Source organism: Lampris incognitus, chromosome 2, assembly GCF_029633865.1.
Source record: "Lampris incognitus isolate fLamInc1 chromosome 2, fLamInc1.hap2, whole genome shotgun sequence".
Lineage (NCBI taxonomy): Eukaryota > Metazoa > Chordata > Actinopteri > Lampriformes > Lampridae > Lampris > Lampris incognitus.
Genome location: NC_079212.1, coordinates 96,150,952 through 96,177,036, shown reverse-complemented (window position 1 = coordinate 96,177,036; position 26,085 = coordinate 96,150,952). Strand labels below are relative to the sequence as shown.

Sequence of the window (26,085 nt, the reverse complement as noted above, 5' to 3'; positions counted from 1 at the left end):
AATATTTAGACTATTGATGTGGTTGTCTGTTATTTCCTTATATAGGCTACCCAAATGCTATCGAAGGTTTGCTGTCTTATTTGATGTTATTACTTGAGGGATGCAATATTATACAAACATGTTAGCATGGTCGCCTCACAGCAAGAAGGTCCTGGGTTCAAGCCCCGGGGTAGTTCAACCTTGGAGGTCGTCCTCTGTGTGGAGTTTGCATGTTCTGCCCGTGTCTGCGTGGGTTTCCTCCTGGTGCTCCAGTTTCCTCCTACAGTCCAAAGACATGTAGGTCAGGTGAATCGGCCGTGCCAAATTGTCCCTAGGTGTGAATGTGTGTGCGTGTGTTGGCCCTGTGATGGATTGGCGGCGTGTCCAGGGTGTCTCCCTGCCTGCCGCCCAATGCCTGTTGGGATAGGCTCCAGCGTCCCGCGACCTGGTTGGGATAAGCGGCTTGGATAATGGATGGATGGATGTTAAAGGCATGTTCAAAATGGGTATCAGACAATGCTCATGAATTCTGAGCAAGAATTATTTTGAAATCAAAACATTAAAATCTTCTATTTGGACAATTCTCTACTCATAAGAAATAGGGCGAATATTTAAGCAGAACGCGTTTTTCTAATATTTAACATTTAGACTGTTGAATTTTTTTGCAATTTTCACAACTCTGACATTAAAACGGAGCAAAAACTCGACAAACGTGCAAAAACAGTCACCGCATCTCGACAGAACACTGATTATTTCTTAAAAATCTGAGAGTAATTGAATGACATGATTTGACATATTCAAGTGACCTTGCCCCCAAATAGTAAAAAGTGGCGGATGCGATCTGCACGATGGAAATCTAGGGGGGAGGTTGCAAAGTGTGAGGATGATCAGTGTTTCCATGTGATGTGTTATGATGAGGTAAAGCACCATCTGATCTACAGCTCGGTTCCCTTTGGAGTTGTCGTCCAATTAAGCGGCGTATGGCCCTCCGCGGGGGCTTAGCAGGAAATACTCTGCAGTGGGTAATTCCAATCTTCTCTGGCTCCCCAGTGACTGACAGCAGTATTAGCACACAGGGCTGTCAGGGAGAGAGAGGGCTGCGAGCTGAACCCACATCCTCAGTCATCCTCGGCCCCAGAGGAGCGGGGATAAGTGCAGTCATCCCTCTCGGCAGAACAGATTGAGGGTCAGTTGCGATGCTGCTCGCATCAGAATGTGAAGAGCCGTACGCTTAAGTACCGTCTTAGAATAAAGAGAGGGGGTTAAATATGCAGCCCTGCAGCAAGTACAAGCGAACTGTTTTTAATAAATAATCTTAAGTCATTCAGCTATCAAATTTATACCAGCCCCCGAACCACTAGAGTGAGATAGCACTAAACAAGACTTCATGACGTTCGCGTTGTGGGACCTGTAATGTATTATTGGTAATGGAAGAATGATAATTTGATGGGTTGCGCTTTTCTGTCATGGATATAACAGTTCAGAACAGTCTAGGTCGCCTAGATCAGTCTTTCTTTCATTTGTATTTGGAACAGCTGTAGATTTTTAATCTTTATATGTTCAAATCTTTCTATTTTTTTCTTTTGAGAGAGAGAGAGAGCTGCCTTTTCACATATAATGGCAGGGTGAATGGCCTCAGGATGTGGTATTCTCCTTTTAAGTGGTCTCCTGGTATATGGGATCATCTTAGGGCTTTATTAATCCAGGTGGGGAAGTCTTCTGCATTTAACCCATCCTGTTGTATAGGAGCAGCGGGCAGCTGCAGCATCCGGGGACCAACTCCAGTTCTTCTTTCCATTGCCTTGCTCAGGGGCACAGGCAGGAGTGTTAACCCTAACATGCATGTCTTTTTGATGGTGGGAGGAAACCGGAGCACCCGGAGGAAACCCACGCAGACACGGGGAGAACATGCAAACTCCACACAGAAAGGACCTGGGGCGGCCTGGGGTTCGAACCCAGGACCTTCTTGCTGCGAGGCAACAGTGCTAACCACTGGGCCACCGTGTTGCTTTCATGATGATGCACAAAGTGAGGTCTGAAATATTTGAGAACTTATTTGCGAGCTAGTTTAGGTTTGATACACCACCAAACAGTTGAATGTGATGAACCTCGTTTGGAGTTTTTGTATATGGGTGTTGTATATTATCATGGTTATCAGGGTATTGTGACGTGCATGGATAAGTAGACACGTTGGTCCTTGACTAACGGGTGTGACCCATTAGTCGACTGGTTAACGTTGTCGCTTGCGGAGCGGGAGATACGGGTTCGCGTCCCGACTGTGGCGGTTCCCAGACTGTCCCCCGAATCGCTACAATGGTGTCAGAAGTGGGATGGTGGGACCGTAAGGCCATTGGAAGCGCGTGCCCCCAGAGCCGTGAGGGAGCTGATATGTTCACGAAGGAGGGGGGTAGTGTAACGTGCATGGATAAGTAGACACGTTGGTCTTTAACTAATGAGTTAGACCCTTTAGTGGATTGGTTAACGTTGTCGCTCATGGAGCGGGAGACACGGGTTCGCGCCCCGGCTGTGGCGACGGTCTCCCGGACTGCCCCCCCCTGAATTCGCTACAGTATTTAATGCCCAGCACCAGGTAAACCACAGCTGTGTTATGTTTTGTTTTTTGGTAATTGTACTCGTTATAGCGAGACTTCGTTAAATATGGCCCAGGTAAACTAGCTGGTAGTTCGCAATAGTTATCCGTTTTGATTCCAATCTCACGGTGAATCGGCACTGGTGGATTTGCGGAGCAAGAGAAAATGAATGGGAAATAGAACAGTCTGCCTGTCGGTCTATGTCTCCCCCGCCCCCCCCCCGAAATAATCACTCGGTGAAATGACTAAAACTCCCAAGGAACTGTCACTGTCACCCCCCCCCCATCATTATGATCCAGGGCCAATTAGCGGGCTGTTGTCCCCCCCCCCTGCTTGTGTTTGATTCCGAGCTCCGTCACACAGCGTGGTTTTGATTTTGTTTCCTTCTTTAAGTTAATAACCTTAAACCCTCAGCGGTGTGTCGATGAAAACACCACCTGTGCGCGCGTGTCTGTTCGTGCGTGTGCGCCAGCGTGTATATACGTGTGTGTGCGCGCGCACGCGCGCGTGTGTATGAGAGAGACGCGGCTCGAGCACAGCCGGCCGCCCGGTGAACGCGAGCGGGAGTGTGCCCGCCGGTTACGGCGGCGGTGTGGGTGCGCGGGCGGGCGCGCGGGCGGGCGGACTCTGCGGTGTGTTCGGTTTGGGGGGCTGCTGCATTAGTGTGAGGGCATCTCCCGACGCCGGTGCATCATGGCGCCCGGCCGGTGTCTCTCGCTCTCTCTCTCTCTCCTGTGCGTCGACGCGACGGTGGGGAAACTGACATGATCGCTGTAACGGACACTGGAGCCGTTTTCGAAATCCGGACGCAGCTCTAGTCGGCGGCTCTTCGCTAACCCCCGCCCCCTCCTCCTCCTCCTCCTTTCCGTGACTCTATTGTTTCTATTATTGTTATCAGTGGTATTAGTACAAGTATTATTATTTCCCTCTTTAAATGGAAAATGGCGAGAGGCGCGCCGTCTCGCAGCATCGTCTGCCTGGTGTCCGTCCAGATGATGCTGGTCTTCAGCGCACCGTGGCCCGGAGCGCAGGCTCTAACCTTCCCACAGCAATACACGTAAGTCGGCACACAACCGTGTATATCTGCAGTATATTGGGGTGGAGGTGGTGGTGGTGGGGGGACAACCTGACTGTCCAGCCCCCCCAGGTGCTGCCCTGGAACACCTTTGGTGGGTTCTTTGCCTCCGTGTTATGTAATTGGACAGGGGTGCGATTACAACTGACAGGGTGCGTTCGTTTCTCGCAGAGCTCCCCAACATGTACGGTGCACCGTGCGGGTGTGTACGACGTGGACACACACGACCAGAGATAGTCGGCGTCCAGTATCCCAGCCGAACCAGCTCGAGACGACGCTGAAACGGTTTTACCTCAGCAGGATGCCTTTTCCAAGACCTCTCTTTGCGCCTGTTCGAGATTTCGTACACCGCCCCCCCCACCACCAGCACTTGCGTTGCCGCTAACCGCTGTTTAATGCTACTTTTGCTTCGTGCAAACACCCCGGGTGAATGTGAGTGCGGCAGGGTTCGCTAAATCCCTGTAATATTTCGTTTTGTTTTTTTTTGTTGTGGTCAAACTGGAAAGGCTCGTTTTGGTGTTCTCCTCGCCCCCTCTTTTTTGTTGCGTGAAATAAGTAGACTCCTTTCTAATATATGCACACGCACTAAAAAAGATATGTTTCTGCAAGCCCCTTACAACCCCTGACGTTCAGCAGGAGATAACGTTGCGTATCACTGCAGGAAGACGAGTCAGATCCATATCCCGAGCCGGGCTGGAGACTCCAGCGGCAACTTAGATATTTTCTCTCTCTCTCTCTCTCTTTTTCCTTGTTCTGTAGCGATCCTACGCACAGTTCTTCCTTCCCTAACCTTTAAACCCGCTTTTCTTAAGTACAGCTGGCACTTGATTTGAGACCACTCTGCAATCAGGCTGCGCTGGAGGGGTGGGGGTGGGGGGGGACTCACCAGATGGTACAGGAACCTCTAGGACAAAATGAGGGGGGGAAAGCTGGCCATCCACAGCTGGATGGCCAATTAGAGAAGGATGCATGACTCCAGGAAGTGCTTGTGCGTATCTATGTATGTGTCCCCACGTATGTATGATGAATTAGGTTCTTGCAAAGAGGGTAGCGCCTCCCCCCCCCTCTCCTCTCCTCTCCTCCGCTCCAATGTTTTATTTTTCTGCTGAGTGCTTTAAAAAAGGCGACGCTCCCCTCTGCCCCGGGTCCGTTCATGTAAGCTACATGAAGCAGAATGGCCACGCTGAAGAGCAGCATCTCATTCCAATTAAGAATTAATACTGCAGCAGTCGGGATTTATCTCCTCTTTTCTCACTACGCCCCCCCCCACCGCTTGCTCCCTCCCTCCCTCTCCCTCCCGCCTCTCGATCTCTCTCCACTCCCTCTGTCTGCCCCGTTCGCTCCATCCTTCCTCCCTGGTACTCCACCCTCTCAACCTCTATCTCTCTCTCATCTCTGCAAGTGTATATGGGTCACACAGCGTGAAGTGCCCCCCCCCTCTCTCTCGCTCTCTCGTCCCAGGGGTGTGTATGTATGGCAGGTAACAGAGTAAAGGCAGACGAGGGCTCGCTCGTTGCGAGTGTACAGTTTTCCGACGGCCCGTAGGCCTTGGGAGGGGAGGGAAATGGAGCACACTCAGGAAAAACTTGTGCTTGTGCTGCTCTGAGTCACACAGTTTGAGCCGCTCTGCAGGTCTGTGGGCTGTAGTCATGTAACAAACCCTGTTTAGTCATGCACCGGCGGCCTACAATGCCTAGCAAGACTGCCCCCACGTGATGCTGTGATACAACTGGGTTTTGGGAAGCCGATTAACTCTATGCTGTTTTCTTTGCCGGATTGCTTTCGATGTTTCTCGCAGAACATCCCGGGCGATCTGAGCATAGAAATGTAAAACCGCGCGGTTCCACAATCGATCCGTATCACAGGGCGCGTGGAAATAACGCAGTAGTGTGTAATAAATGTCCCGTGGACCTCCTCGCAAAAAATTGTGGAGGACGAGGAAAATTGATTGGTGAGACTATTTCGAAAGGCGGGGGTGGTAGGGGTAGGGGTGGGGGTGTGATAGACCGACAATGGATGACGAGCTTTAAGCCAGATAAAATAGCTTATCTGGATTTGTTCGTTGTCAGATGTGACGATTGCTGGTTAGAAGTCAGCCCCGGTTTTTTTTGTGTTTCTGTCTTCTCTCGGGTGTTGCTTTTTTATATTTCTTGTGTTTTTAGCTCAGAAAAAAAGATGAATAAATGTAAGAATTGGAAATAGCAGAATGCTGACTCTCCGCCGCTCTGTATAATATTGTAACCGGTTATTTCCTTGCCCGGTGCGGGATTCGATACGGAGTGTACTGCACCACAAGACGACATCACTAACCGCTCGGCTAAAGGGTCAAATCCGTTAGCTAGGGACTAACGTGTGTTATTAGTAGTTTACAATATGCTCTACGCTATTCAGAAAAGTGGCCCCGCGTAGCAGAAAAGCACCGCTGAGCTTTGTTTTCATGAATATAGCATCTCGGAGACCGGATTGGACGAACCCGGCCTTGACTACGCGGCTGCCTGCAGAGTTCACAGCGGAGAACAAATGAGCTGCTATCTATGACCAATATTGCGCTGGAAGGACACAGTCTGACAGGAAAGTCAGCACACAGACACACCAACTAGTTGTGTAACAGCTCGTTATTTCTCGCCTTCTTTCCCCGAGGGCTGACACCTTTTGGTTCACATCTAAAAGGGGGAGAAACAAAATCGTAGCTATACAACAAAAAGCGCTGCGCCCAATGACAGGCAGACTACGGCTTCCCTGCGGCCGCCCCGGCAGCTTTTAAGTTGAAAATATTACAACTTGTCTTGCTTGTCAGTGTTCCTTTGGCAGCCATTAAATCACATCTTAGACGGGGCCTTCAGAAGGAAGATAGACGGGGGGGGGGGGCTGAGGCCGGCGCTCTTCTACCGGGGAGAGGAGCGTCCCGGTCGAGCCAGTTTTAGTTTTTGTCGCGCTTAAGGCGAGGTTGGCGCCACAAGCTTTTCAAAGTGAGCGCCAATTCGCCTTCGTCCACCTACCGGCGACTGTCGGGTGTGACGCGACAAATTCTTACGCAGGAAACGTGGGAGGAAGTGACGTCTCAGCGCGCCTAATGGCGCGAAGCAACGTCGGCCTGGTGAGTCTAAAAGCGTTCGGAACGGAGCAGGGCACAAGTCCAATTCTAACACATAGACCTCCTTGTTTTTGTGAGGTCTGTCCTTCCCGTGCCAACTAATAATCAAGACAAAGGCGGAATAAGAATTTATTTGCGAATATTTGTCAGTTTGAGTGAAAAATTGATATTGAACCGAATTCACGTTAAGTTCCACAGTGCCGGTGTTGAGTTGAGATGTGAGCGAGTGTCTCCTAAAACTAGAGACCGGATTGGTTGGACTGTGGTGGCTGGTGTTGCGAAGAAGGATCTGTCTACGAGACGGCTTCATTGATTATGAATAGGACACTGACTCCTTTGGGTGCTACCCAGGGAGATCCTGTAGGAGAGTTGATGGATTTTCTCTTTTCAAATTATGGCCTGGCAGCCTGTCCAGGGTGTCTCGCCGCCTGCCGCCCAATGACTGCTGGGATAGGCTCCAGCATCCCCGCGACCCTGAGAGCAGGATAAGCAGTTTGGATAATGGATGGATGGAATGGATGGACATTGAAAAAAAAAAAAGACCCAGACAAATGGGTCACCCGGATGTTCTGCATCGGCGGAGAACAGCAACCTGTGTAAGCTTGAAGCTGGACGGCAAGCAGAAGAAATGGCGGAAGCTTGCTAAGTCAGGCAGGGAGGGGTGACACTCGCTCACGTCACATCCGTTCTGTATAAAGATCAGTGTTGACTCACTGAGGATATGATGGACAAGTCTGGGCATAAGAGGGATGCCACGAGACTGCCGAAAAAAATGTAGTCTCGACAAAAAACTCCCCACATTTCAAACATTCCCTCAAAATTTAAAGGAAAGAGCACTTTTCTATAGCACACCGTGAACGCTTCAAAGCACGGGGTTGTTATTGAGCCCCCCTGTTTTATCCCCAATTGTATCCGGCCAATTTCCCCACTCTTCCAAGCTCTCCCGGTCTCTGTTCCACCCCTTCTGCTGATCTGGGGAGTCGCCAGCCGCTTCTTTTCACCTGACAGGGAGGAGTTTTGCCAGGGGGACGTAGCGTGTGGGAGGATCACGCTATCCCCCCGAACAGGCGCCCCGACCGACCAGAGAAGGCGCTAGTGCAGCGACCGGGACACATACCCACATCCGGCTCCCCACCCGTAGGCACGGCCAATTGTGTCTGCAGGGACGCCCGACCAAGCCGGAGGCAACACGGGGATTCGAACCGGCGATCCCCGTGTTGGTAGGCAACGGAATAGACCGCTACGCTGCCCGGACGCCAAGTTATTGAGACTTTTGTAAAGTAAATGTTTGCTGCTTTAAAGTCGTAGATTGGATTGTGGTGCAACTTTGAGCTCTTTTTCGTGTTCTCCATCTTTATCGGGCAGCGCGCGCTGTGGGATAAGACCGCAGCTGGCTTCAGTAGGATAAAACAGCTGTGTAGGGAATCTTCACAGCCAGAGTCACATGACTGGTTAAGCCAGTGAGGGGGGGGGGGTTGCTGTTCATTTGGGGACTTCGTATTTACTCTGAATTGGAAATTCGTTCAGAATGATGAATCAGTATTTTCCATATCAACACATCCACAGATTCGCTACTAAAGAAAAACACAGAAACCAGACCGGGTCCAAATCTAGGGGATGGTCAACGTTGGAAATTGTGGCCAGTTTGTTACAAGGATGGTCAGTGGTAGTGTTTATAACGTGAATTCCTGGATATCAAATGTGTAATGAATGAAAGGTCACGTGTTTAACTTGACCTACTCACGGGTGTACGTGCAGTGCGTGTGACGTATACAGGAAGTGAGAAGCGCATGTTATGAAGGTTGTATGTCGGATGAACGCTAGTAAAAGCTACACAGTTAAGAACCTACGAAGTCGGCTCGTTCTTGAATTATTCTTATGTCAGTAAGACAAGGCGTCTACGGACATTACATGGTGTCAGAATAGTCTGTGTATCTGAACACGAGCGGTCATGCCGAAGTTTAATCCGCCGAGTGAATTCAAGTTTGACGGCCCCGTTGAATGGCCGGAGTGGAAACAAAGGTTTTCGCGCTTCAGGCTCGCGACAAAGCTGGATAAAGACGACGGGGAGATTCAAGTGAGTTCGCTGATTTATGCAATGGGCAGCGAGGCTGAAAAGATATTCAGCTCGTTTGACTTCGCGGCGGAGGGTGATAAAGTGGACTATGATATCGTACTGAAAAAGTTTGACGACTACTTTATTCCCCGCCGTAACATCATACATGAGAGGGCGTGCTTCTATCAACGTAGCCAGCAGCCAGGAGAGACAGCGGAGATGTACATCCGGACATTGTATGAGCTGTCTGAACACTGTGAGTTTGGGGACAAGAGGGATGAACATATCAGAGATCGTCTGGTAGTGGGCATAAAAGACAAAGTGCTCTCCCGTCAGTTCCAGCTCACAGCGGACCTTACTCTGGTGAAAGTCATTGAACAAGTGCGCCAGGCGGAGGCAATAACAAAGCAGCTCAGCCTCCAAGCTAACCAACCAGAGGCCCTGCTGGCTAACGTCAATGTTGTCCGATGGCGGGACGAACGCCAAAACAAAAAGGGCGGACAGCGTCATGGTGGCGGCAGTCCGGCAACCAACAAAGTAGATGAATGCGGGAGGTGCGGCAAGACGCAGCACACCGATGAGCGGAAGTGTCCTGCAACGAACAGTAAGTGCAACAAGTGTCATAAAAAGGGACATTGGGAGCGTGTATGTCACTCTAAAGCGGTGAGAGAAGTCACTGAAGAGGTTAAACAGCTGTACTTTCTGGGAGAAGTTGGCAAAGAGAGCAGTCAGGAAGATTGGACTGTTAGTTTAACAATAAGTGATGTACCAATAACCTTTAAAATTGACACGGGGGCTGACGCTACTGTTATCAACCAAGGGACATTTAAAAAGCTGAAGCCAAACATAAAACTGGGACCTCCTGACACATGCTTCATAAGCCCAGGTGGAAACATCAGCTGCATAGGACAGTTTCAAGCCACAACCAACTACAAGGAGAAACAATACTCCTTTCCAGTGTATGTGATCAAGGGGAGAGGCAGCTGTCTGCTGAGTCGTCTAGAGGCAGTGGAGATGGGTCTAGTGAAGCGGATGAATGAGGTCAGTGGAGTTTTCGGTTCAAGTGGATTGCTGAAAACAGACCCAGTGAAAATAGCTCTGGTGGAGGGTGCCCAGCCATACGCGGTGCATACAGCCAGACGGATACCACTGCCACTTGTACCACTGGTTAAGAAAGAACTGCAGCGCATGGAAAATGAGGGCATTATTGAAAAAGTGACTCAGCCCACAGAATGGTGCGCCGCTATGGTGCCGGTGCTGAAACCGAACAAGAAAGAGGTTCGCTGCTGCGCTGACCTCAGGAGGCTGAATCGAGCGGTGAAACGTGAGAAATACGTGCTGCCCACTATGGAGGAAATAATGCCAAGGCTCGCAGGGTCAAAGTTCTTCACAACGTTGGATGCAGCAAGTGGGTTTTACCAGATCCCCTTGCATGAAGACAGCAGGGGGCTCACCACTTTCATCACCCCATTTGGGAGGTATGCTTTCTGCCGCCTTCCATTTGGTATAACGAGTGCTCCAGAGATTTTCCAGAGAAAGATGGCGGAAACTCTGACCGGGCTAGAGGGCACAGAGGTGTACATGGATGACATCCTTATACATGGAGAGACTGAGGAAATCCATGACCGGCGCCTAGCAGAGGCGCTGGGGGTCATTGAAACAGCAGGTCTCAAACTGAACCAAGCGAAATGCAAGTTCAAACAGAAACAAGTCCGCTTCCTTGGTCATATCATCAACGAGGCAGGCATCAGACCTGACCCGGACAAAGTGGCCGGAATAGAGAACTTTCCTCAGCCCCAGAACGTGACGGAACTCAGGAGGTTCCTCGGGATGGTGAACTATTTGGCAAAATACGTCCCAGAGCTGTCCACTGTAGGTCAGCCGCTTTATGGACTGCTTAAAGCAACGACAGAGTGGCTGTGGGGACCTGCACAGAACACAGCATTCCAAGACCTTAAAGCAGCACTCGCCACCGCCCCGGTACTCACCTTTTATGACGTCACTAAGGCTACGGTGGTGTCAGCAGATGCCAGCAGCTACGGGCTGGGGGGCGTTCTGCTCCAGCAGCACGGGGAACACTGGAAGCCCGTGGCCTACTGTTCCCGACGGCTGAGTGACGCAGAGACAAGGTACGCACAGATCGAGAAAGAGTGCTTAGCCAGCGTCTGGGCATGTGAAAGGTTCGAGAAGTACTTGTTTGGGCTTGACAATTTCAGACTTGTCACCGATCATAAACCACTAGTGCCTCTCATGAACAGCAAAGACTTGGATAATGTGCCCATTAGGTGCCAGAGACTGTTAATGAGGCTGATGCGTTTCAATGCAGTGGCTGAATACGCACCAGGCAAAACTTTAGCTGTAGCTGATGCACTCTCCAGAGGCCCAGAGCAGCGCTACGGAGATGGTGCTTCTCATGATGATGTTGCAGCGCACATTGATGCCATCGTGTGCCAGGTGCCTGCCACACCTCAAAGGATGCAGGAGATAAAACAGAGCACGGATGGGGATCTGCAGCTCCAGACAGTGTTGGGCTTCATCAGACACGGCTGGCCTGAGTATGTCGATAAAGTGCCGGAGACAGTCAGAGACTTTTATCAGGTGAGAGGGGAGTTATCTGAGGTAGATGGTTTAGTCATCAGAGGCAGTCGTATCGTCATTCCCACAGAGATGAGGGAGGTGATCTTAGACAGAATACACGACGGGCACCAGGGGATAGTTAAGTGCAGAGAGAGAGCTAGCCAGTCAGTGTGGTGGCCCAAAATGACAGAGCACATTACAACAAAGATACAGCAATGTCAATTCTGCAGAGAACACAAGAACACACAGAGAAAAGAGCCTTTAATGTCAAGTGAGCTCCCATCCAGACCATGGCAGAAAGTTGGCATAGACCTGTGTGAGTACAAAAAGCAAAACTACTTGATAGTGTCTGACTATTATTCCAGGTTTTTGGAGATCCTAAATCTACCAACAACTACTAGCAGTCAGGTTGTAGCTAGGCTGAAGGCTACATTTGCACGTTTTGGTATCCCTGAAATTGTAGTTAGCGATAATGGGCCACAGCTAGTTTCAGAAGAGATGAGGAGGTTCAGTGAGGATTATGATTTCATCCATGTGACTTCAAGCCCACACTACCCCCAGAGTAATGGACAGGCAGAGAGGGCTGTTCAGATAGCCAAAAGCATATTAAGGCAGGAAGACCCTCTCCTCGCCCTGTTGACATACAGAGCTACACCCTCTTCTTCCACTGGAGCCAGTCCAGCGGAATTGCTCATGGGTAGGAGACTCAGAACCACCTTACCCACATTGCAGCATAACCTGAAACCGGCCTGGCCTAAAGACGAGCTGATCAAAACCGCTGACGCCGCAGCCAAATCGAGGCAGGCTTTCTACTACGACCGCAGGAACGGCGTGCGGACACTGCGCCCACTGAACTCGGGTGACGCAGTACTCACCAAACTTGATGGACAGAAAACATGGACAATGCCAGCAGTTGTTCACAGTCAGAGCTCCACTCCCAGATCCTACATAGTGGAGACAGCTCAAGGTGAACATTACAGAAGGAACAGGCGCCACCTGTTGGCCACACCTAAAACACTCACCTTTGTCAGCAGGGATCCTGACCATGTCACTCCAGGGGAGAGTGGAAACACGGATGAGTCCCGAGCAGCAGAAATGCCAACTTCCACACCATATGTTACTCGCTCTGGCAGGGTGAGCAAGCCTGCAATCCGGCTGGATTTGTGAGGCGTATGGACTTGTGTACTGTGGGGGATTTTTTATTTTTTTTGTGAAAAGGGGGGTGATATACAGGTTAGAAAATCATCTTAGAGGGGGAGATGTAATGAATGAAAGGTCACGTGTTTAACTTGACCTACTCACGGGTGTACGTGCAGTGCGTGTGACGTATACAGGAAGTGAGAAGCGCATGTTATGAAGGTTGTATGTCGGATGAACGCTAGTAAAAGCTACACAGTTAAGAACCTACGAAGTCGGCTCGTTCTTGAATTATTCTTATGTCAGTAAGACAAGGCGTCTACGGACATTACAAAATGTTCATCTGCAATTTTCTGTTGTGTTCCCGGTAAAATGTGTTGTTAAAGTGCACTGAAGTAGCGTATCACATGACATGGTTAAGCTACGCTCGGGTAAAAAAAAGTGAACTCTCCCTCCTCTTTCATCTGTTTCTACCTGCGGACGTGTCTCGTTTTCCTCAGACTCAACTCGGTATCGACAGGCGAATTCACAAAGACTGGATTGCGGCTGCTGCACAGCGCCGTGACTTGTGCATCCTTTGCAAACCCGCTATCTGGCCCGTCTCAAGGTCCGACTGACTAACGGTATCCTTCCCATGCCATTACAGTCACGTTGTGCAGCTGAGTGCAGTTACCCATGTGGCAAAGTGTAAAGGGCGGCTTTGTGCCAAGAACACCGCGTTAAAGTCAACCCTGACGTCATCAAGTATAGCAAGAATTGTTAGACCCGGCAACCTGTATCTGTGAATGATATCGGTCTCAAGTTAAATAAAAAAAGGGGGATATTCTCCTGCGAAATACCCGCTCACGAGCACTGCCAGGCGTGCTCGTGATGCCAGGCGTGCTCGTGATATGGTCGGTAATGGATAAGTCATGCCGGAACCATACATGCATACTCATGGGGTTGCCTTGGAGTTATCACCTGTTGAAGCAACAGCTTTCTCCGCTTACAAAGCCAGTAATCCTCCACCGTGCAAAACAAACCTACCCCTCCATCATTACTACTGTTTGCGTTAAACACACAACGTCACGGCCATTGATTTTTGGACAGTGTTTCGGTTCGCATTTCACCCCATGGATACCTACAAGTCCATTTTCTTTGCAGCGCAACCGCTCACGGTGCGATAATCTCGTTGTTATCCATGTAGCCTGCTCTCTGAAAAGCCTCCTGTGTTGTGTGTCCTCAGGATAATGCACTGGGCCCGGCGCATCGAGCTGGAGATCGACAGGGTCTTTCAGCACATCACCGGAGTCCAGCAGCTGAGAGGGGTGAGTGTTGTTCGCAGCACGCGCGCCGGAGTCGTCATCACAGTTAAGGCCGCACGGGGTGGGGCGGGGACGCCCTGTGTGCGGAGAGTTTATACCGGCGCTCTAAATCACGCCAGCTCGGTAGCGACAGAGGACGAGAAAACAAGCGTCGTGCTCCGTGTGAAAACATCTCAGTTTTTATTGTTCCCTTTTTTTTAAATTATCGTGATACACACAGTACTTGGGCTCCTTGGGGAACCACCAAAAAACCCCAAATTACACGGCACTTTGTTTCCCCGGATGGATACCAGCTCCGCTCGCAGCTTTTCTCGTTGCCAGCTTTTGGAGGACGTGTGCCCTTTTGTGTGGATGCTGCCGCCGCTGCGGGATTTTCCCGGGCCCTTCGTGTGTCCTTTCTCTCCGTTGTCTCACGCACCCGCTGCAGTCACGAGTTCTCTATAAACCCCGAAAGGGAAACCTCGGAGGGCGCCCCCAGAAATTTTTCATCGGGGTGGCCAAATGGGGCCACTGAAAATCTTGGGGTGCACACCAAAACCAAAAGGCCTTGACTGAATTTCGGGAATTCTATGCTGCTGTTGTAGTGTACTGTATAGGCTAGTTGAAAACCGTCAATATGAGAGTTAAGAAAAATATACATTATTGATTTAAATGAACAGCACCTAATGTAAGATATCAGATAGAAGTATATTATGCAAAATCAGAAGCATATTCTGCATATGCGACTCGTGGCTAGGCTGAGGGGGGGCAGCGTGGGGGCCAGGGATAGTATCAGGGTGCCCGTGGCCACCCCTTGGGGGCGCCACTGTGCACGAGCAGCACTTTTGTTTTGTGCCCAAGGGCACTTCGCTCGCCGCACCCCAGTTAACGCCACGTTTAAAACACTCGGAACGGGTTGGTTCGCTCATGAATACTAACGCAGCCCTCCTGTCAGCTTCCATCAAGCGTTGGTCTCCAAAATGCTCATTTGCGCCACAGCAGCGAAACAGCGCGTCTATGATGTCACACAAACAAAAACAGCACACACAAAGACCCCCGAGCAACGGCGGGTTTGGAGTAGGCAAGCGAAACGTTTATGACGTCGTTTTTCAGCCGCGGCGCCGGTCGTGATTATGACGCCGTCGTTCATCTTGACACCTGAGATCACGCAAGCGTCTCCGCTTACCCCCCCCCCCTTGCTCCGTAAGCGGCCATTCGGAGAGCCCCCCTGCCCTGCCTGTAGCGGGGGAGGCAGGCAGTTAAAGCGGATGTCCCCTCGACGTGGACGAGCCAAGTGGCAGATCCGGAGGTCGTCTGCAGGGGGCAGCGCCGTGCGTCTGCGGGGAGGATGTGTGGGGGGCGTGGCTGTGCGGCGTGGCACGTGCCCTCTCGGTCGGCGTCGCGGCGGAGCAGATGGCCGGGCGGTCTGCGGGAGGGAGAGCTTCGGGCGCGACGCTCGCGGTCTCATTCATTCACTAATAATACTCCCTTCCGTGCGCTTCAAACAGGCTCTATCCTGCTGAGGGATCGCCCCGCTCCATCTCAAATGCGCAGGCTAGAAGGCCGCAGAGGCGTCCTGCCGACCAAGATCAAACAGCACCAGTCCTCCATGGCAGAGAAAATAATGTTAAAATCAGGGTTTTGCAGATTTATTTGGGCCTCGCCGATGCGGTAACTACGCATTATGGGTTCAGTCTGGTGCTGCTCGCTTTTCTCACTTCTGACCTGAAACGGCGTCGTTTGGCGCGCGAAGGCCTGCTCGCTAAAGCCGCAGCGCTGACGTCGAGCTGTCCCAGGTTGGGACAAGAGGACCATCGTTCATTGTCAGTATCTCACCGTGAGGCGTTTTTTGATGAATGCTTCCTCTTCTCAGGTGTCACAAGTAATTACAAGCAAAGTTCATTTTGCACTGCGCTGTCGTCAAAAGCCACGACTCTCACTCTGTTCTGCACAGTGGGACTCCAGCCAGCGAGACCACCCAGATCCTTACTGAAGGTTTTCTTGTGAGAATGACGGGACAAAAGACACCAATCAGTCAAAAACCTTTAGTTCTTAGTTCTTTACCATCTTGTGCATATACAGGTCCCCCCCCCCTTTGGTACCACCTCACAAGGCCTGCACGGCATGTGCATTACACAAAAATCCCCCCCCCCTTTCTCCCCAATTGCACTTGGCCAATTACCCCACTCTTCCGAGCCGTCCCGGGGGCTGCTCCACTCTCTCTGCCGATCCGGGGAGGGCTGCAGACTACCACATGCCTCCTCCGATATATGTGGAGTCACCAGCCCCTTCTTTTCACCTGACAGTGAGGAGTTTCATCAGGGGGACGTAGCGCGTGGGAGGATCACGCTACCCCCCCCTGACCAACCAGAGGAGGCGCTAGTGCAGCGACCAGGACACATACCCACATCCGACTTCCCACCTGCAGACACGGCCAATTGTGTCTGTAGGGACGCCTGATCAAGCTGGAGGTAACCCGGGGATTCAAACCGGCGATCCCCGTGTCGATAGGCAACAGAATAGACCGCCACACCGCCCGGGCGCCCTGCATTACACAAATTTGAGAGCTCTGGTACAGAAAACATCTTGTTATGTACTGATAATGTTATTAAAGCTCATTCCCAAAATCCAATGTTTAGATAGTAGTTTATGGATTGAGGGACTTATGTACAAGTATAAACCATGCAGAATTTGGTAGTTATGAAAACAAATCTGATTTTCTAATTTGTTTACTAGCAAAGGAAAGATGCCCTGTGTGGGCGCGAACATTAAAGTGAAGGAGGAAGTGAGTATAGTATGACGGAAAGGATGAGGCAATAAGAATGGCATCACCTAGTGCTGTATGTTGTTTACCAGAGTCACAAGGTTATTTTTAACATTTATATCATGACTCAAAACACTGATGACTTGTCATTGAATCACTTTCCCTGACATTAGAACCATAAGAATGTAAGAATACGTGAAAACCAATATTAAACTTCATCATTTATGTATCAACCCGTAGTGCAAAGAAGCATTATGAAATGAGTATTCCCTACAGCGGCTAGTTCATTTGCTCCTGTAAGCATCATAAATAGACCATCAGAAGGCAAGGTAAACAGACGACGGAGTCAGCCGCAGTTGAATAGGTTACAGTGGCGCTGATGGGGCTGCTTGCCTTCCCGTCTCCTCCGTCTGGAGGTCTCCATATTACAGGAGATGTCCCACAACCCAACCAACGTGACTTCTGAAAATGGGAAAAAATGAAAAAAAAAACTTGTTGTGTGGCCAGAAGGAGGTCATATTTGAATATCTCTGAAGGGTAACTGTAATTCCTTCTTCTCCTGTGCTCTAGCCATATCCATGGCTAGCAGACGAATGACCCCAAAGGGCTTTAATACCATTATCTGGACGGAGGTGGTTGTTTCAGTGCCAGTCGGTTTTGGCTTCTTGATTTTGGACACAAGGTCATAGTGAGTTTGGAGGACAGGACGCTGTTTAACCTCACTGTGAGGTGCTGGTAACCCTCTGGATCGCAGCACGTTCATTACACAGAAAGTAAAATACACCCGTCCATCCATCCATCCATTATCCAAGCCGCTTATCCTATGTAGGGTCGCAGGATGCTGGCGCCTATCTCAGCAGGAAAATAAAGTAAAAAAAATAAAATAAAGTAAAAAGTAAATTACAATGTAACTGTATTTCTAGATTGAACTATATTGACTGGTAATTTCTGAGTAATATATGAGTAAAATAGGGGCTTTTCTATATCTCCAGTTTGCTTCCTTGCCATTATAATGTGTTGTTGATATAACCTACATCAGACACTGTTTGGGATAAAGCCACAAATCACACCACCAGATATTTATGTCTGAATCCTTGGTGTCACAGGAATAAATAGTAACTGGCTGCTGAATGTGAATATAAGGTAAATATCAAATGTTGTGTTATCCTTAATGACATGCAAAAGTCCTCTTATATTCAAGTTTAACGGCTAAATGATTTAAAATACTTGTGTTTGGCACAACGTGAGACAGAGTTTGGTGTAGATTATATCACATTATAATGACAAGGAAGCAAACTGAAGATATACAAAAGCCCCCGTTTTCCTCATATATTGTTCGGAAGTGAGCGGTCATCATAGTTCAAATACATCTATTTACACATAGATTGGCTGTTTCTGTGTAATGAATGGCCTGTGATTTGAGGTATTATTATTGGCAAAGTGAAATGTGCAAACATCCAACTTATTGTTAGTGTAGTGGTGCGAAGCAGCATGTGGGGCGATAACGGAGATAAAATGCTGGGAGGATGAAATGATGAGCCACCTCCCACTGACTGGTCTTTCACACTACTGGAGAAGTGCTGGTGTGATAAAGCTAATCAGCTGCAAATGGCATATGAGGGAAATTTCCCTGTTTGATAAATTAGTCTCAGAGGAGCACATCTGACACACTCCAAGAGGATTTTATGTTTTATTCGTACCCGGAGTAACTCCCGCTTCGGTTGATGAATTAAAAGGCAGGCAGCTATCACAGAGGCAGATGTATGGTGGCTGTGGGTGGGTAATGGTTGGTTTCTTAAGGAAATTGTACGCGATTAATCGTTCCAACAGTGCAAAGCACAAAAATATAGAGAAGTGTTGTTGCATTTTTGATGCAGATCCTACTTAGCTGGACAGCAATTTCCCTTATATTTAACGACAGACCACCCAACGAGGACAAATTGAAGAATGCATGCACGAAAACACATGAAGAAAAGCTGCCTGAAAGGGGAACGCCTCTGCTACATGCAGTCATCGGTTTTCTACAGGGAGCAACATGCAAATAGAAAAAAAGTTCGTAGTCAAGTCAGAACTGGCAGAAAAAGAGCCATTTGGACTCGTTTGTTGTTTCTTCAAATCCGCCTGAGGTGAAGGTCAGTTGGTGTTGTGAGTCCCGAAACCCTGCAGAATGCATGCTATGATGCATTCTGAGCCTGTGAATGGAGGAATGGACACATGCAGCATGTAATACAGGTTGATCCAGGAAGGTCAAATAGTTAAAATGGAAGTTTTTATATCAGTGCCCCTCAACAAAGACAATGCAAAGGACTACAAGACAACATACACTACCGTTCAAAAGTTTGGGATCACATTGAAATGTCCATATTTTTGAAGGAAAAGCACTGTACTTTTCAATGAAGATAACTTTAAACTAGTCTTAACTTTAAAGAAATACACTCTATACATTGCTAATGTGGTAAATGACTATTCTAGCTGCAAATGTCTGGTTTTTGGTGCAATATCTACATAGGTGTATAGAGGCCCATTTCAAGCAACTATCACTCCAGTGTTCTAATGGTACAATGTGTTTGCTCATTGGCTCAGAAGGCTAATTGATGATTAGAAAACCCTTGTGCAATCATGTTCACACATCTGAAAACAGTTTAGCTCGTTACAGAAGCTACAAAACTGACCTTCCTTTGAGCAGATTGAGTTTCTGGAGCATCACATTTGTGGGGTCAATTAAACGCTCAAAATGGCCAGAAAAAGAGAACTTTCATCTGAAACTCGACAGTCTATTCTTGTTCTTAGAAATGAAGGCTATTCCATGCGAGAAATTGCTAAGAAATTGAAGATTTCCTACACCGGTGTGTACTACTCCCTTCAGAGGACAGCACAAACAGGCTCTAACCAGAGTAGAAAAAGAAGTGGGAGGCCGCGTTGCACAACTGAGCAAGAAGATAAGTACATTAGAGTCTCTAGTTTGAGAAACAGACGCCTCACAGGTCCCCAACTGGCATCTTCATTAAATAGTACCCGCAAAACACCAGTGTCAACATCTACAGTGAAGAGGCGGCTGCGGGATTCTGGGCTTCAGGGCAGAGTGGCAAAGAAAAAGCCATATCTGAGACTGACCAATAAAAGAAAAAGATTAAGATGGGCAAAAGAACACAGACATTGGACAGAGGAAGACTGGAAAAAAGTGTTGTGGACGGATGAATCCAAGTTTGAGGTGTGTGGATCACAAAGAAGAACGTTTGTGAGACGCAGAACAAATGAAAAGATGCTGGAAGAATGCCTGACGCCATCTGTTAAGCATGGTGGAGGTAATGTGATGGTCTGGGGTTGCTTTGGTGCTGGTAAGGTGGGAGATTTGTACAGGGTAAAAGGGATTCTGAATAAGGAAGGCTATCACTCCATTTTGCAACGCCATGCCATACCCAGTGGACAGCGCTTGATTGGAGCCAATTTCATCCTACAACAGGACAATGACCCTAAACACACCTCCAAATTGTGCAAGAACTATTTAGAGCAGAAGCAGGCAGCTGGTATTCTATCGGTAATGGAGTGGCCAGCGCAGTCACCAGATCTGAACCCCATTGAGCTGTTGTGGGAGCAGCTTGACCGTATGGTACGCAAGAAGTGCCCATCCAACCAATCCAACTTGTGGGAGCTGCTTCTGGAAGCGTGGGGTGCAATTTCTCCAGATTACCTCAACAAATTAACAGCTAGAATGCCAAAGGTCTGCAATGCTGTAATTGCTGCAAATGGAGGATTCTTTGACGAAAGCAAAGTTTGATGTAAAAAAAATCTTATTTCAAATACAAATCATTATTTCTAACCTTGTCAATGTCTTGACTCTATTTTCTATTCATTTCACAACATATGGTGGTGAATAAGTGTGACTTTTCATGGAAAACACAAAATTGTTTGGGTAATCCCAAACTTTTGAACGGTAGTGTATATACAGTACAAAATCAAATCAGCCCCGTGAGATCGTGGAGAAGGTGGCCTCTGATATAGAACGTTATATTGAATATTGAATTATATTGAATATTATATATATATGTGTGTGTGTGTGTGTATGTATATATAATCAGTGCCAGTATAGGTGCTCATATCCTCCATAACCTCTGAGAATTTGGACCTATTTTCCTGCCTTTCTGTTTCATCCAGCTTTACCATGTTGACATGACTGTATGTGTAGGATCTGACATCGGCAGAATGTCTAGCCGACTTGATATGACATAAAAAAAAAAACAGATTTTGTCTGGGTGGCATGGTGGACACTGTTCCGTTGCCTACCAACACGGGGGTCGCCGGTTCAAATTACCTCCGGCTTGGACGGGCGTCCCTACAGACACAATTGGCTGTGTCTGCGGCTGGGAAGCTGGATGTGGGTATATGTATCCTGGTCGCTGCACTAGCGTCTCCCAGCCTGTTTGGCGGGGAGGGGGAACTGGGGGGAATAGTGTGATCCTCCCACGTGCTACGTCCCCCTGGTGAAACTCCTCACTGTCAGGAGAAAAGAAGCGGCTGGCGACTCCACATGTATCGGAGGAGGCATGTGGTAGTCTGCAGCCCTCCCTGGATCGGCAGAGGGGGTGGAGTAGTGACCAGGACGGCTCGGAACAGTGGGCTAATTGGCCAAATACAATTGAACTCAGCCAAACTTTGGACTTTTGAATTTTTTTACTTTGACTTTTGACTTTGAAAAGGGGGGGGTCCCCCCCATTTCTCATCATGTCTGCAGGTAGCATCCCTGTCATGTGTTTATCTTGGTAGGTAGGACTGCTGTTTTCTCAATGAATAACAAGCAACATTGAGGAAAAAAACCTTCTTAAAATCTCAAATATTTATGCTATCTTCTGATTTCTGCATAGCTAGCCACACTATTTAACTAATTAATATGCCCATGCAGACCTTTTCCAGCACTGCTTGTTATTTATCGAGAAAACAAGCCGGTCTTACACACCAGCATAACAGATGGCATGCACGCCACTTGCAGACGTGGTACAAATTGACCATTGACGTTTTGTGGAAAGCACATTTCACCGGTCTCAGCCGAGGAGAAGTCAGCAGGAACGGACATTAATATATGAATAAAGTGTGCTGCGTTCTTCTAATGTTGTGTATCGAAACCTTACAGATCTACAATGAAAAAAGAAGGCAGTTCAGTCTGGTGAAGAATCAGCCCCGGGAGATCGTGGAGAAGGTGGCCTCCGACATAGAGAAGCTTCTGGCTAAGAAACGCAAAGCGCTTGATGTAAGTCTGTTTATTTATTTTTTCCCTCTATAAATAATTTCATTTATCTTTTATCACCATTTTTAAAAGAGCATTTCTTGATGATTTAGATGATTATGAAACACAGAGAAGACGGGCCATCTGATGTTCTTATGAGACCCTTTTCCTCACCGACTGAATTTTCTGACAGTGGCTTACGATAAATGTCTGTTTAGACAGACGTCCATAACAAAGTACTTCCTGTTTTTCTGTCTTTGGCTTTTAGTTACTCATGACTGTCTAACCCATCAACCAAAACAAAATTAAAGTTTATACCAATAGAGTCAAACAACATAGAAATCAATTTCACATCATTGATGATTGGTTATTGATGAAGACCTTGTTCATCTCACCATTGGCCTTTAAAACTGACTTGTTTACGGTCACAACTTATAAAAAGCCTGCCGTTAGCAAATAAATCAGCACAAATTCAGCACCACTAACTACATACACATATCAGCTAGGAACCTTGGTGTAGGTTAAATAACATTTTCAATTATTTGTGTGAATATATGCAGGTTAAAGCCATGTATGCACTGATACAGCTACGCAGGGTTTCTATGCAGCACTATACAATACTATGACTGCCACACAGTTCAGATAAGTTTGATCATTTATTTTAAAACCCTTGTATTATACAAAGTTAAAAATTTTAACAACAGCATTCGAATTGTCCAGATGGAGTAAACCCGCATTCATCCTTTTAAACAGATGTGAGGGAATATTTGCAGATCCACTCGAGTCTAAGTCAAAGTAAACCCCGGTGATCTCTGAACCCGGCTGTTGTACAGTTCTTTCCCCCGTCGGTACGAGTGATAAAATGTCCCATGTTATTTTTTTTCCCCTCCACTAATCTGAACATGTCTGTCGTTTTAATACTCAGAGGTTAGCCAATGAGGCGGAGCGTCTGCAGCGGGAGTATCTGTGGCAGGATGGAATCAAGGTAAATCCCTACACACAAACTACACAACACACGCCCTCTTGATTCAGATGAACAAGAGCATGAACGTGTGACATCTCGTGGTTGTGCGGACACATTCTCCTCTTTGTTGGCGACATTTTTGACCATCCTTTGTGTAGCGTTATTGAGACTGACTATTGTGTATAGTGTGTGCAGGGCCATCACGGGGGGGCTTGACATGCGAGGCCCTGCTCATTGACATGCTTGTGCATAAATCCCAGTCATGTGCACATCGCTATTCTAGTTCTACTGCATGTGTAATCTCGGTGCAATACATTTGTAACAGGTAGGATAATACAGCGGCACGGTGGCCTCACAACAGGAAGGTCCTGGGTTCAAACCCCGGGGTTGTCCAACCTTGGGGGGTCATCCCAGGTCGTCCTCTGTGTGGAGTTTGCATGTTCTCCCCGTGTCTGCGTGGGTTTCCTCCGGGTGCTCCGGTTTCCTCCCACAGTCCAAAGACATGTAGGTCAGGTGAATCGGCCATACTAAATCGTCCCTAGGTGTGAATGTGTCGGCGCTGTGATGGACTGGCGGCCTGTCCAGGGTGTCTCCCCGCCTGCCGTCCAATGACTGCTGGGATAGGCTCCAGCAGCCCCGCGACCTGACTTCGGCTAAGCGGCTTGGATAATGGAATGGAATGAATGGAATAACACAGCAACATCCTGCACATGGTGTCAGCTATGACATTTTACTATTATAGTCATTCAAAGGCAAAAAACAAAACAAAACAAAAAAACAAAAAACAACTGTACAACTATTGGCTTTACATCATCAACTCAGCTCAGCTGTCACTTTATTTTGGCATGCTGAAGTATGACTATGTTAAAAATTCAATATTTCAGGTCTATAGTCTACATTTCATTCAGATTTTAGAGCATAGCTTTGGGCACCTGCCCAGCCACCACATCTCTGGAAATGTTGACAAACTTATCCGGCGAGCCTCGCAGTGACTTATGAAATTTTCCTTTCTTTTTAGTTTTATTCCTTTTCTCGGCGTCCGACTCGTGTTCATGAAATCGGTCGAGCTCTCGTGCAGCCGACATTGTTTCTTCTTCTCCTTCTCTCTTGCAGTGAGCAGCGAGATGGAGCACACACTATGTCACACCGCCATATCGAAAAAGAAAAAATAAAACTGAATAATTTGTTAGATTTTTTTTTTCATGTGACCTTGACCATGAATAATGGAGTTGACACACATGAATTTCATTTTAGAAGCATGTTGGGTCAAGAACAGTCATATATATATATATATATATATCTATATCTATCCATCTATCTATCTATCTATCTATCTATCTATCTATCTATCTATCTATCTATCTATCTATCTATCTATCTATCTATCTATCTATCTATCTATCTATCTATCTATCTATCTATCTATCTATATATATATATAAAACTGCAGGATTGCAGGCTAGGTGCGAGGCCCTGTGCAGTTGCACACTGCACAGCCCATGCTATGGTTCTGAGTGTATGTATAGGGTGGGTAAACTAACCATATATGTGACTGCACAATCAATGCCAACAACACTTGGGGATTTTAGCAACATGGGTTGTTTATGCAGTACCATAAAGATTTTGCACACAGCAACTTTTGCATTTTACAGGAAATCTAAGAAAAAAAGTACGTCATGTTGAACGGTATGTAACGAAAATGGAGACGAACAGTTTTTCGCTGATTTCTGTCATTACTGCAGTTATTGATGGATTAAGATCCTTATACAGCCAAGTTCTCTGAGTTTACTACTGCTAAAGGGAGTTAGGTGCTCTCACATGAAATGCTTTGCAACCAAAGCTAGGTTTTGGATTTCCTGTGTTAACAATGCTATCCTGAAACAATGGAGACCACAAGTTATCTACTCACATTTAAACCAGTTGTGTATTTTCAGTGAAAGTCAGTGCTGACAATACCAACGTCCACATACGTAGGCCCCAGGCAGGTTTAAGTCCAAATGGGATGGCATGAGAAGTAAAACCAGTGGAGCTGAAGGATGAGCTGGTCCTATTGTGTTGGGGTTGGTGGAAGAAGAAAAAAAAAGACGGTGTGAGCACGCTCAGCTTAGGGGCCTCCGTGTTGAGTCCTACAGACATTGGCATTCCGCTTTTCCACTTGGACTGGCTCATTAGCCCAGTGAAGCAGGACCGGGGCCTGTTGCCTCAACCCGCATCCACCCACACCACCTCATCTGCCCCGCAGGCAGCGCTTTGCTTCACGAGCCGGACCCCTGTGTCCCTCCACACACACACATACACACACATACACCAGCAGAGGTGCCACAATGACGTTTCCTGTGAAAGAGAAATATCACCTGATCATGTAGACCTCTGCCAACTTAAAGCTGCCATGAGGGGTTTTCACTGATCAGTCTGTTTAATGCTGACGCCTCTAGATGACTGACATAAGCAAATGAGATTAATCTTGACGCCTCTAGATGACTGACATAAGCAAACGAGTGAGACATAACGTAGATCGTCACTCATCACTGGTACATCTTACAAACAGTTTCTGTAAAACACCGCTACATCTCACACTCCTCCCTCCAAAACCCATGCCGCCAGAAGGTGGATGTAGATCTGTGTGACAAGAGGCGGAGGACGTTCTTCTGCAAAACACCACCGCTTTTGTCCACGTGGACACACAGAGTCAACAAAAATCCCAAACTTCTGGCATCGGTATTATCTCCAAGAAGTGATACGGCTGCTTTTAACACATGGTAATTTTCCCAAATGTCGACAGCAATGCAAATAGCGCCTGTATAGAGTCAAGGTCATTAAACTAGCATGCACACTATATACAGGACAACATTTTTAGATGAGTTACAGTTCAATTTATGATATTTTGATTGCAAAAACGTTGAAAGTAGTCCTGCACTGGATAGGAAGCTTGGTATCTCTTTAGAAACACAGGAAATAATGAAACATAATCAATATGAATGGAGTACCCCCTACTCTATACGGCCAAAAGGGGGCATGTAGGTATCACTGAGTTCTCATACAGGATCGTTTCGAGGTTTTTCAGCGGTGTTAGCCACATGTTTTCTTTTTTTTTTTCAGGAGTTGGACATGGCGTACTACGACTCAAAGGCAGAGCTGGATTATGTGAGTCGGGCACAGATGAAGGGATGTTTTCCATCTGTCCAGCCCTTGTCAATATCTGCTTGATCCAGTTCAGGGTCTTGGGGACTGGTTCTCCTGTCCGCTTGACCCAATGCAGAATATTTATTATATTATTATATTATTTAAGTTAGCATCGTTGAGCTCTGGGGTACTTCAAGGTGCAGTTTTAATTGATTATCCCA

At 47.7% G+C, this 26,085-nt stretch overlaps 1 protein-coding gene across 1 annotated transcript in view; it reads left to right on the top strand.

Annotated features, from left to right (window-relative positions):
* Window positions 1-3,511: 3,511 nt before the first annotated feature.
* The window catches only part of LOC130106899 (voltage-dependent calcium channel subunit alpha-2/delta-2-like), a 37,872-nt gene continuing 15,298 nt past the window's right edge, over window positions 3,512-26,085 (top strand). Inside the window, exons 1-5 of the mRNA XM_056273209.1 lie at window positions 3,512-3,627; window positions 13,735-13,816; window positions 21,685-21,801; window positions 22,703-22,762; window positions 25,841-25,885. Of these exons, the coding sequence (XP_056129184.1) occupies window positions 3,512-3,627; window positions 13,735-13,816; window positions 21,685-21,801; window positions 22,703-22,762; window positions 25,841-25,885 (420 nt within the window). The remainder of the gene's footprint in view (window positions 3,628-13,734; window positions 13,817-21,684; window positions 21,802-22,702; window positions 22,763-25,840; window positions 25,886-26,085) is intronic.